Source organism: Electrophorus electricus, chromosome 14 (assembly GCF_013358815.1).
Source record: "Electrophorus electricus isolate fEleEle1 chromosome 14, fEleEle1.pri, whole genome shotgun sequence".
Taxonomy (NCBI): Eukaryota; Metazoa; Chordata; class Actinopteri; order Gymnotiformes; family Gymnotidae; genus Electrophorus; species Electrophorus electricus.
The window spans coordinates 7,729,084-7,742,333 of record NC_049548.1 but is presented as its reverse complement, the minus strand read 5'-3'; the positions used below and the strand labels follow the sequence as shown (position 1 = coordinate 7,742,333).

At 40.0% G+C, this 13,250-nt stretch overlaps 1 protein-coding gene across 4 annotated transcripts in view; it reads left to right on the top strand.

Annotated features, from left to right (window-relative positions):
* The window catches only part of znf438 (zinc finger protein 438), a 38,002-nt gene that overhangs the window by 12,115 nt on the left and 12,637 nt on the right, over positions 1 to 13,250 (top strand). Inside the window, exon 2 of one of the 4 annotated variants that reach the window (XM_027008512.2) lies at positions 6,585 to 6,694. The exons of the other annotated variants lie outside the window; for them this stretch is intronic. Within the exon in view, the coding sequence (XP_026864313.2) occupies positions 6,658 to 6,694 (37 nt within the window). The 5' untranslated portion in view covers positions 6,585 to 6,657. The remainder of the gene's footprint in view (positions 1 to 6,584; positions 6,695 to 13,250) is intronic. 4 annotated transcript variants of the gene reach the window in all.

The window sequence follows — 13,250 nt, the reverse complement described above, 5'->3', positions numbered from 1 at the left end:
GCCAAAAATAATGATAGGTGAACCTTGATTTTTTTTTTTTAGTACCCATGAAAGCAGGCCTAAGATCTCCTACAGGGCTGTGAGCACTGAAAACCAGCCAGGAAGTCTTGTGTTCAGGTACTGAGACCTTGGAACGGTCACAGAAAGGGGTTCGATCTCTGTACTTGACCAAAGGGGCAGTAAAATGGCACCTCCCTCCTGCGAAAGCCCATAAAAGCATGATGCATTTGAGAAACATTCACTGGCTCTTGCAGTCATTGCTCAGTGCAAGGGATCTGTTCCCATGACAACATTTGAAAAGGTTTGATACAGCAGAGGAAGTTTGTGATCAATTTGAGTGGTGTAACATGGACACATGACACCAAATACATCATATTGCAGGGTCTACACAAATGACCTGTGGTCTCTCAGCTTTCCAGACCTGAAGAATGCAGAAGCTTAAATACATGCTTTAGGAGTAATGGGGGCGTAACAGTTTCCAGGTAAAACTGCACAGGTTGAAATGTCTCATGACAATCAAGAACAATTTCATTAGTATGAATAATTAAGTTTATGGTACACCCTCAAGTTTATGGTACACCCTCACCCTTAGGAAGAGCACTTTCATAATCTTACTGTTTATTCCTTCTTACTCACTGTGTTTTTCTTCCCATGTGTTCATACTCCGTATTTCTCACCTCAGAGGTGAGCACCTGACCGGACGGTCACCCATTCTGGCATGAGCACTCTGCTGCTTTTGTAAGCGGACGCTTGGAATGGAGCGGAACAAGTGGTGCCGATGTTGTCTGCTCCTGACCCAGAAAGTAGATCTCCTGAGGCCTGCTACATTCAGCCAGCCTGTGCTGACTAATTGTCCCATGAGCACTAATCGCTTCCAGGCCCCGCAGCTTCTTAACCAGCTGAGAGAGCTGAGATGGTGCTGCCCTCGCGCTGTGGCCATGCCAGATATCAGAGCCTCGCAAACCAACAGTACATGCTAACCAGAGCCACGTGGAGAGGTTTTGTTGTGCAGGCAGGTGTCTGCCTGCACTGCACATATGGAGATTGCTCCGAACTGCTTCTGTACTGTGAAAACCCCCCCCACCCCCACCCCCCCCCCACCCCTGCTGGACCACCTAGCAGGTCAGTTTAGAATAAACATTTTCACTGACTGATGGACTGTCCATCAAACCCATTGGAGAGGTGTGCCTTTGCCAGGGGAACTGCCCATCTGTGCAGTGGCTGGCTAAGCTTTTCTAGGCATTTATAGCTATATTGGCAAACACACACAAAGTGGTTAGCAGCGAAGACTGCCGTAAACACCTTGCTGAAGAGCAACTGCCATTCTCCTGTTATTATATTATGTAATATGGTAGATGGTTATTCAGGTGGATTACATCCAAGAATGATTTTCACTAGTGGTTTTGTTGGAGTTAACCTTCTAGTTAACTTGCTAGCTTTTAATATGGGATCTTCAGGACAATGTTGAGGTGATGAGAATTACTATGATTTTTATTAATCTAGCATGCTTTGCTCTGTCCACTGTGGGGGAAAAATAGACTTTTGCTGCTTAGGACTTGGAAAAATGAGACAATAGATTTATTAGCTAGCTATCTAGATATGCAGTATGTCAGTTGCATTTTAACATGTCAGTGATTTCTCAGATTCTGCTGTGAAGCACTTCAGGAACAAAAAGATCTGTGGAATATTTATCTTTTTTTTTTTAACCAAGTTTAATGTTGAGTCTTTTTTTAAATATGATTGAATGCCTTCCCATTGCTGAAATGCATATAAACAAGAGATCCAAGTGTCTTCATATTTAACATGTTAGTGCTAGTGTTAGTGTTGCCGCAGCCAACAATTGAAAATACAAATGCTTAGTAGTAAGCCACAGGTCTAACCTAACACTAGCACTAACATTCTGTGTTGACTTCTGAACTAGATGGTGGGCCAGTGAAACTGGGCTTGTTTAATTTTGTAATCCCTTTATTTATTTTTTTTATTAATATATATATATTTTTTTTAGTATGCAATTTAACTTTTATGCTTTCTGACAAGAATCAGTTATTATATAAAAAATAATTAGATGGCAGTCAAGTATAGCTGGATTCCAAAGGTCTTTCTAAAGGTGATCTTTAGAGTAACATTGTGTTTAAAAGCACGCTACCTGTCTCTGATCACTGCGACACAAACCCGTGACCAAACCTGCGGTCTCACACAGGAAGCGGCTGCCACCCAGCGGAAATCCTTCCACCTCCCATGGCTAAATAGAGCTTGATGTGAGTGCGTGCATGTGAGTGCGTGCGTGTGAGTGCGTGCGTGTGAGTGAGTGTGAGTGTGAGTGAGAGAGTGAGTGTGAGTGAGTGAGTGTGAGTGTGTGAGAGATTCTGCTGCTTAATGCATGTCTTAATGGAGGCTGTTTTAGAGCCCTTGTTTTGTTCTCTTGTTATTATAGTGATCTCCCTCTCTGCTGCTTCCTGTCTAGTTCCTGTCCCCTCTCTCACCCTAGAGGGAGCGGACGTGTCGTCGGACAGACGATAGAAAATGTGTACCGGTCGTGGTCCTTCTCTTTTTTTGTTTCTCTCCTTCTTTGATGTCTACCAGGTGCTCTCCAAAGGAGAAGCAAGATTACTTTGTCTTTTATTTATTTTAGGGCGTCTACCTTGAAAAGTTTCACTCTTTCACGAGGCTAAATGGTACTCAGTGAGACAGACATTCATAGTTGTAACATTTACTGGACCTATAGTACTTGTCACTAAAATTCATATAGCTGTACAAGTAAAGATAGAAATGTTCAACCTAGGATTCATATTTTCTGCTCCAGCTCTCACTACAACAAGGCTAAATTAACACGTCTGCAGGATCATAATCTGCAGAATTACTTTAGACTGGAACTGGGACGGATACTGGCTTTACCTGGTACTTGCAACTAGATGAGAGCAAACATGGAATATCTGAGAGTGCTTGAAGATCAAACTGAATGTCATGGGAAAGCATCTGTCATTGTGTTTTTAAACATATTTAAATGTTTTCAAAAATATGATATGTAATGCAAGAGCTCAGAGGACAAAAAGGAAACACTAATAACCTTTTTATAAATGCTACCTAAAGTGTATATATATACTACAAATTTGTGGTGCAATTAACTGCAAATGCTATCCACTGTTAATGACTTGAGAATAATACATGACTTAACCAGTCACTGAATTGCGTACTCATTGGGTAAGTCTACATGCATAGCTAAGCTGAGTCGGGAAATTGCTGTAATTCACCTCACAGTGTCAAAAGCAAGGAAATAAATGTGAAGCGGGAAGTGATGAGTCAGCATTTTGTCTCTGCACCCGCCACATGCTACCTGAGTGTTTGTCCTGTGTGCAGTAGTCTAGTATCTGTGTTTGTCCTCCCTCTGGTCAGTCTGTTTCCCTGAAAGAAGGATAAACACACATTATTGTCTTTTGTCATTGGATTAAATGTTCTTGTCAATGAATGGAAGGCTATAGTTTTTTTTGTTTTGTTTTTTGAAGCAGCGATTGATTTTTGTCTGTGTATATCTTCCTCCCACTCCTCCTCACTCTCTGCCTGTGTTCATTGGCTTCTCCTCATTCTCTGCCTGTGTTCATTGGCTGCTGCCCTGTCCCAGTGGCCTCCTTCTTTCTGCTGTCCTCCTTCATCTTTTCTTGAGCTGAAAATTAGCCATTATGCTGAGGAGGCTTTGGCAGCAATCAATTGGCTACGCTAAGTATGCTAAGTCCCTCAGCTGGGCTGTAAGGTCACCTGCAGCTAATCGCTAACAGGAGACATGCCCCCAGATTTCTTTTCGCCACCGTATTTGCATACAGCTAATTTAATAAGTGGGATCAGGAGAGGGCGAGCTGAATGAAATGTCAGAAGCATTAAATAGTTACACAGTGAGGTGGAGGTACGCAGTTCTTTATAAGCACAAGGAAGGAGTCAGCAGAAAAGCCTTGGCACACAGGATAAGTGGGTATGTTATTGAAAAGAGTGGGCTGGATGTTTTAATGACATTAGCGGTGATTGGGTAATTTATCAGGTTGTTTGGTTGTTCATGCCCAGTGTAGGTCATCCGTCACAGGTGTGCAGCAGAAAGTCTTAACAGAAGCAGTTCACTGCCAGCCTCCGGAAACTTCCATCACCTACTGCTGAGTAAGAAGGCAAGGTGCTTGGCATTTTAGAATGCCAATGAGTGTAACAGAATCTGAGGGGGAGGGAAGATCATAGGTGAATGATGTGAAGGATATTAGAGCTACTAATCTTTTGTGTATCTCTGAATAAAACAAACACATTCACACACACACACCCCTCAGTGTTTTGCAGGGATGGAGCACATTTTTCAGCAGAAGGAAATGCTCCTCCTACAGGAGGTCTGTCTATAAGTTAAACACAGAGGAAAACCACACACTCATTCTTTGATTTTTTTTTTTTACACATTTAAACTCCTTGTATGATCTTAGTTCGTTCTTAGTTAATGTGTTTGAATATGAGGCTAGATCAATTGGCGTAACCAATACGAAGGGAGTGGATAAGCTAATAATATATCTAAGTAGTACCTCCTGCATAGCTTTATTCTTTCTTTTGATACAGAATTCTGCCATGTCAGCGTTGTTGGACATATTAAAGAAAATTGCTTTAATTTCTCAGTTTTCAACACTGTTTAAGTAGTAAACTTGCTATTATCAGAAAAGTTAGTTCAATGGTTTCTGTGGCCAGGGACCAGTTAAAAAGCAAACTCCCTCTACTGTGCTTGCATCTGGGCTCTCTTATAATGTTCTCTTGTCTTTTGGCCCACTGGCACAATGTGGTGTGCTTGAAGCCAACCAGTCTCAGACAGGTTTGATCCGTCACCGATATTCTCTCTCTCTCTCTCTCTCTCTCTCTCTCTCTCTGTGTGTGTGTGTTGGTTGGCTGATGGCTCCTGGCTCTGGCTGGCTTTTCTGTTAGGGTATCTATTCATGTGCTGGCCCACTCTGCCTCTTTCTGCCACCTGGGAGGAGGCAAAAGGGAAAGTGGGGAAGAAATTGCATATTTTTAAAGATGTATTAATCCACTCAAACTTCAGATGTTTTTTACCAGCACTTTTCGGACTCAATCTTTATGTTTATGCAATTTATTAAGTGTTTTACCTTGAAATCTAATGTAGATAATCTGGCTGTATCCGCTCAGTTGAGCTGGTGAGAAATTTTGTGGCTTCTTCAGGAGCCAAGTGCTTAAGACATGCAGTTGCCTCAGAAATGCTGTAGCTGCATTTTAGACAGTGGTGTAATATTTTTGTACTATGTTGTACCATTCTGCTCCTGTAGTAAGCATTGTAGCACATTAGTGCTTTTTGGATTCTCCACTTCTTTAATAAGGTCAAAGAAATAATAAAATAATGGGAACCAAAAGTGGTAAATAATTTATTTGGTAACTAATTTTAGCAATTAATATCTGAAGAACAATTCAGAGAATAACTGCAGTGTAGAGTAGTTAAAAAGCTGTAGAGTCAAAACTGCAGTGAAATACACAAGGCTTCCAGAGACATTTTGGATGGAGGTCCACAGGCAGGCAGGTGTACATGTACATAGATTCAGAACAAAGACAAAGAGCAATGAAGTCCAAGGAACTGTCTAGATATCTGCAATCAAATTTGTCAAGCCATAGATCAGGACAAGGATATAAAACAACATCTAAGGCTTTGAGTATTCCCAGGATCACAGTGGCCTCAATCATGTTAAAATGGAAGAAGCTTGGCACAACCTTGTAACTTCCTAGAATTTGGCGTCTGGCCAGATTGGGAATTCAGGGGGGAAAGGGCCTTGGTCAGGGAGGTAAAGATTGTTACCCTTAAAGAGCTCCAAAAGTCCTGTGCAGACATGTGAGAAGTTGTTGGATGGACAACCATCTCTCCAGCACTCCATAACTTAGGCCTTTATGATAGAGTGGCAAGACGAAAGACACTGTTGAGTGAAAGGCACACCCAAACTCGGAGTGACAGTTCACCTTTCAATATGATGACCCGAAGCATACGGCCAGAACAACACTGGAGTGGCTTCAGGGCAAATCTCGGTCCATGTGTAGCTCAGTCAAAACCCACACATAAACTGCATAAAACATCTATGGAGAAACCAGAAGATGGCAGTTCAAAGGCACTTGCCATCCAATGTGATGGAGTTTGAATGGGATGAACGGCCCAAATCCAGATATGCAAAGCTTGGAGAGATGTGTCCAAGAATATTTGTTGTTGCAGTTGTTGCCAAAGGGGCTTCTACAAACTATTGAGAATACTGTACACTTTTGTGAATGAGATTTAGTTTTTGATTTTTAATTAACTTTCAAAAGTTTCTAAAAACATGGCAATTAGCCTCTATCCATTCAATATCAAATCCACAACACACACTGATCAGCCATGACATTAAAACCACCTGTAATTATAGTCCATGGTTCAGATGCTCACATGCCCATTATAGAGATTTTTGCCGGTGGATAAGCTTCATCATGGGCACTTTGATTGGTCCATGGCTACGCAGCTCCATATGCAACAAGCTGTGATACACTGAGTGTTCTGACACCATAACCAGCATTAACATTTTCACCAATGTGTGTTACAGTTGCTTTTCTGTGGGATCAGACTAGACAGGGCTTGCCTTTGCTCACACGCGCCTAGGTGAGCCTTGAGCGTCCATGACCTTGTCAGCAGTTCATCGGTTCTCTTTCTTTGGTAGGTAGTAACCACTCCATACACCCAATCAGACCAGCCATTTTTGAGATACTGTGACCTGGCCATAATTTGGCCCATGTCAAAGGCACTCAGATCCTTAAGCTTCCAACACATCAACTTCAAGAACTCACCGTTCATTTTCTGTCATATATACCACTCCTTGGCATGCACCACTGTAATCAGATATTCAGTGTTATTCACTTCACATGTCAATGTTTTTAATGTTGGAGAGAGAATGAATGAATTGATTCCTCTTTAGGTTGTTCTTTTTGACATGCCTTTCCATGCTATAGGGAGCCCTTAGGCCTGAATGTATTATTCACATAGAGTGCTGTAGATCCTTTTCTCTCTCACTTGCACACACGCACAGAGGTGTAGAAATGAAAGCAGTACGCTGTTAGCACACTGGGAGCAAATGGACAGAGCAAAGCCCTTTTGTTAAGACATGAATCACCAGCCACCACACAAAAGGCTACTAGCTGAAACATTGTTTGAGTGAGAGAGGTCTGGTTACTGTATTCATGCAGAGGTGAATAGGATCAATTCAAGGTGCTGACTGTTTAACAGTTCTTGGTGTACTCTTCACTCTAACTTGGGATCAGGGAAAATCTGCTGTGGAAGGAATATTTAAATTGTGATTCTGATCCTAGATCAGTACTAATGTTGTGTTTCCCTGTTTTACAAAAGTTCTGTCAAAAGTACACGGTATGTCTAATTTTCAGATGTGGCACCGAAAATGTGGATTTTTGAATAGAGATTTCCATCTTGCTTTCACAGAAACAGCGCTTATTAAGATCAGCACTAACTGTGGACAGGAAAATAAGAGCCAGAAGAGAGGTAAACTTAGATGAATTTAGAAGAACTACATTTCACTGAGGGAGTTTCAGTTATACTGGGTCTTCTGGATGCCAAAAGCATCTGGTTGCAAAATACAGCAAATTAAGATTCAAGTAGAGATCAAATGAGAGCTTTACTGAATGTTCTGTTCCTATACTCAGTTAAGGTTCAGCTATGACTTACTTATAACATCCACAAGAAGAAGTCTAGCTCAACTCATCCCCCCCCCCCCCCCCAAATTAAAATGTACAAGTTGTGCTAATTTTTACATTTAAAGGTTGGCATATTAAACCTTTTCTAAGTTTGCCAGTTGTATCACTATGAAAATGTACAGAAGCATGCTTTGATATGTAGGTAAAGCACTGAAAATGCATTTTCTCCAGTTCAGGCGTGGGACAGATATTGCTAGGTTAAGAAGAGAATGACAGGCTAAGAGCATGTGACAGTCATAAGAACTACCGGATATTCTGCCCTGTACGTGTGAGCCTGTGTAAAACTGGCAAAGCCAAATCAGACAGTGAAGCATTTAGCATTAGACACAAACTCCCATTGTCCCTTCTTGTTTTGCTTGCTGAAACTGTAAAATGTTCAATGCTTTAGGTGTTCACTTTTACCTACAACACTTTCCTGCTATCACACAATATGCATTACATCATTACACTTAACAAGTTTTGTTATATTTAATAGGTTAGGTTTCATGTTTAAGTTTAATTTGATGACCTCTAGTAGGAGCAGCCTGTTTTCTGAGAGCAACCTACATCAGTACACTGGGCCTCTCGCTCATATGTCTCATAATGATGACATCAGTGTAGGTCTCTAATTGAGGTTTAATGGCAGAGTGCAGAGCCGAAGGGTGTAATTTCGCTCTCCTCCCCTGACGCAGGGCCGCTTGCAGCTAATTTAGGCCAGCGCACAGCTGTGTGTGATTTTAACCAAGCCCTGTCAGCTTTGTTTGTGGCTGTCACTAAACGAGCATTTGAAAAAAGCAACAAAGACACCTGGTGGTTATTTTATCAAGAGACTCAACTGGGCCGGATTCTCTTAGTGTCTGCCCTGATGTCTGGGTATTTGATTAACAAGTGCAAGCCTGAATCAAAGAACTATCCTCATAGCCCCACTGCACTTCTGCTAACTTAAACCATGATTTTACAAATGAGACAAAAAGAAGCTAAGCCAGTAGATGTTTTTATATGGTCAATGAATTTTTATCGTCATTGTGATATGAACATGTGCAATAAACACAAAATATGTGATGAATAAGAAAAATTCATGTGCATGGTGAGTTTTATATAAAACGATTTTTCTCATTTGACCTATGCATTCTCTGCATTTGGCCAATCATATCAAGCCCGGTTAGCTACCCTCAGATTGGTGTCAATTTAGTGGCGACTACAAGGATAGCTAGCTAGTTAGCATGATGGATGAGGAAGAGTGAGGAAATGGTTGATGAAGACCCTGTGGTGAAAAACACCCTGTGTGAAGTTGATGACCTTCATGATTTTAAAGGGAGTTATTTTAAACTTCCATGTTTAATTTGTATTTATTAACTAAGTTGTTTTCCACCCCAGATATTTTATTTCCATGCTTTGTGCATGGCTATAGTAGACTGTATTACAGTAATACTACATACTACTTGCGTACTGATTGGGCCCCAAATCAGTATGTCATATGCAGTATGCGATCAAAGTACATTTTACCACTATGTGAAAGATACTCGGATGACGTACTACTTCCACCAAATATTCCAGTAGACAGCCAGAGCTATCTGTGGTTTATTCCCTCCTGTCATGCAAGTGGACAGAACCTTCAAACATTCACATGACCTCATAGTATGCTTTGCATTTGTAGCATAGTGTATACTATGCTGCATACTACTATGGGAACCAGTATGCAGTATATACGGAGAGCAGTGTGCAGTATTCAGTATGTAGTATGCTATTTTGAACAGAGCCTTATTCTTTGTTATGATTTGCCACCACGCTCCATTCATGTGTTGTATGTTCTCATTTGCTGCACCATTCTCGTTTTGCCCTTTTATGTTGTTTCATTTTCATTTGCTTAATTAAACTCTTTTAGTTGGAGACTCAAGTTTGCTTCCTCTTTTCCTGCATGTTCTACGCTCATGACTTGGAATTTAGAAGAAAAATGGCTTAAAGGGAGCAGAAGAAAAATAATTTAACTATAAAAATAAAGTTTATCTTATTTAAATAAATGGTTTTTTTTAATTGGTTGGGTATTTGTGTGCAATTTGCTCAATAAAACTGTGTTTGAAATAATTTATTTCTTTATTCATTTTATTCAGTGAGAATGTTAGACAAAGGAACTGTATAACTAATATGCACACTTGTATATTTGTTCATCACAAGTCATCGTAGTGTTGAACAATGTTGGTGCAAATTGCATACTTTCTTAGTTTCATGCAGGCCTAGGTAAGACCATACTAATGGCAGCCTTCAAATCAATCATTCTTTGGATGGCAAAATATGTTATTTTTCTCCCTGCTTTTGAACTATGATGTGATTGGACAAGAGCTTCAGGACTTGCAGCTAAACAGGGCATGTGGTTTAAAGGTAAATCTGAATGTAGCTAGTACCCATTCCTAATTTCATGTCTTTAAGAAAGAACTCGAGTTACTGGCAAATGTAATGCTCCTTTCCAAATGAGATGTTTAAGTGAGGATTGTCTTACATTCAAACCCATTTCTTTCAATCTGATGTCAAGAACATCATCATTTGTTGCTTTTGGTTATTTCTGTTAGCCATTTATTGTTGGACTTAAATAATTAGTCACATTTATACTTTTACCCCATTATGCACGACTGTATGCATTGTAATGATAGGTAATCTAATTGATAGATCCTAAAATTTAGCCAGTAAAAACAGTGATTCAAAGGCTAAATATTTATTCACTTTAATATAGTTTTTGAGTTCCTTTTGCATTATTCATAAAAAAGAACCACTCTGCAATGCTTTATGAATAATCTATAAGCAGGCCTTAATAATAGGCTGTATTTTTCTGAAGGGCTAATTCCTTCTCTTGTGTTGCCTGGGACTCTGGCTAATACAGTTCCTTATATGAACTGCTAGTGGGGTCAGCTGTCTAAGAGCAACTGATTGTTGTGTGTTTGTGAATTATGTCCTTTGATGAATGCACGCGCACACACACTCACTCACTCTAATACAGACACACATCAGCTGGGAGTTGGTGATAGGACTCCAGGGTGTTCTACAACATGTAAAAGCAAAAAGCCTTTTCTTATTATATCACCCTTTTACCCAAGTCATTATTTATTCATATTCAAAGACTTAAATAGAGACCATTTGTGTTTGGACAATGAAAGCTTTGTGTGTGTGTGTCTGTGTGTGTGTCTGTGTGTGTGTCTGTGTCTGTGGTGGTGGCTTTTTGTTTGTTTTTTGTTTTTTTTGAGGGAGGTCTGTGCACGTGTCTCTGTTTGTGTTTATGTATGTTAGGTTTGCTCACGGGTGTTAAAAGTGCCTGTAGATGTTTGCAGATGTCAGTGAAAGTGTGTAAGTGTATTATGTGTGTGTTCTGCCTTGTAATGAATGAATGAATGAATTAATTAATTAAGTGTGTACGCATTACTCCTGCTGTTTTAAGATAATGCTCACAGTGGCTGTACATGCACCTTTTAGTTCTGCCAAGTGAGCATATGAACAACTGCCTCTCTGTCCCACAAGCTCTATGAAGGCTGCTCTGCCGATCACACGTCAGATCATTTATTCACTCAGATATATGAAGGAGTACCAATCCCTGGTTTAGACCTTTATTTAAACATGAATATAATGCTCCTTTTATTCACTCCATTCCATATCAAATGTGTGTGAACTGCGCTCATTAGGGGCATCTTCACCATTACTTGAAGAGGATGCAGACAACCAACTCCTCAAACTTAGCACATTCAATCTGAGCTTGATTGTATACAGTGGACTGTAGGGGTGGAGGAGCTCTTCAGCATTGATAGGAAAGGTTACCGTTACATGGTTAATTGGAAGGCTTAAATCACATTGGATTTTCTTGTTGATAGAGAGTTGATTGATTTTGTGGGTTTAGATGAAGCATCAGTATGTGGCCACTCAGTGAATGGCTGCATTTGCATGAGAATACAGTCCTTGTCAAAATGGAAAACATCTGGTTATACAGAATATTACTGATATTGATACGTCAAGTGACAAGATCAGATATCTTATGGAGTAGACACTGAGTACACAAGTTTAATGAAGTGAGGAAAACTGTATTCCTTTAGCAGTTTGGCCCAGTAAATGGAAGGTGGCTCATTAGTAATCCTGATGTTAACTGGACCATGGCCTGGCAACTATAAGGCCTCTGTGGAGCATGGAGCATGCAGTATGGCATGCAGCTGTATTTTCTCCCGTTTGTTTCTAGGACACTGATAGGTTGATGCATCTTTCAACAGCGGAGTCCCACGAGAAATGCAAAGTCGCTGTTTTGCCATGGGCTTCCCTATAAATACAGACAGCTGCAACAGTTTCAGTCTGGCCTTCGCCCTGTGTCATGCTCCGTCCCATAGCCTCGCTGTCCACTTCTGTTCCAAAAATTGGTTGGTATCCTTGTGAATATAATTGAAAATCTGTTAGGAATGTATTATTGAAAGAACTGGTAATGTTAGCTAACGGTGATGTCTAGTTAAGTGTAACCATGCTCCTTTTAGTTTGATGTGTACCAATGGGATGATATACTCTACTCAAAATGTGATTCCTATGAAATTATATGTCATCTGGTAGCTATAAGGGCAATTGAGATTTTCTTGAATAAACTTTTTAAATGATCATTCAATAATTTAAATTGGAAAGTAAACTAATAAAAAGCACAACAGTGTTTTTACCCTTTATAGGCCCTGCACATGTTTTTTTTAAAACATGTGACCAATAAATATTTCCACAAAGAACATTATTCCAGTTTCCTTCCAATTTGTTTCCCCTTAAAACGACATCAGAAGGAACGTTTTGAGTTTTCCTTTTTGTCTATCGCCTTTTACCACCCCAGGGGATTGATTGACAGGCTCAGAATCAAACATATCTGCCCAGTTATTCAGTATTATGCAGGCTGGAAATAGGATCCCATCAACGCAGCTTTACTTGTCACAGTTTATATTTTAAGAGCGTATTTAGAGTGGCATCATCTGTGCATTTCGTACATATTGAACATGTACACGTTAAAGCTATTAGCTCGCGTTTTCTAAGGGTAGGTAGCGTTAGCTAGCTAGCTTATATTCGGCTTGTTAACCAGGACTAGCTAACAGGCTTTAACTATACGTGGCAGGAGCTAAACGTGGGTAAAGACTGACTTTTGGCAATTTCAAAAATATCAAAAACGTATTGTCATGCATCGTTATAAAAATACATTTTTAGCAAGAGCTAAATTACATAAATTTAGCGAATGTTAGCCTGCACATTTTATTTTCTCATTGTTTGGTACTTTATTAAATGAAGTGTCAAATGAAAACAATGACAAGTAAAAATAGAGACTTGTCATCCATACTGCCTCCAGTAAGGGAAAGCTTTTGGTAAAGCTGTTGCTTTAAGCTTTAGTCAGCTAGCAAAACCAGAGTTGCGTTGAGACCAATTTTCAAATGAATTCGCATTGAAATTCCTGCTAGAAACTCTTGTGTTGGTGTCAGTTCAACCCCAGAAAGAAATGTCATTCCTTTTGATTTGGTCTCATATTCTGGAATAAAATG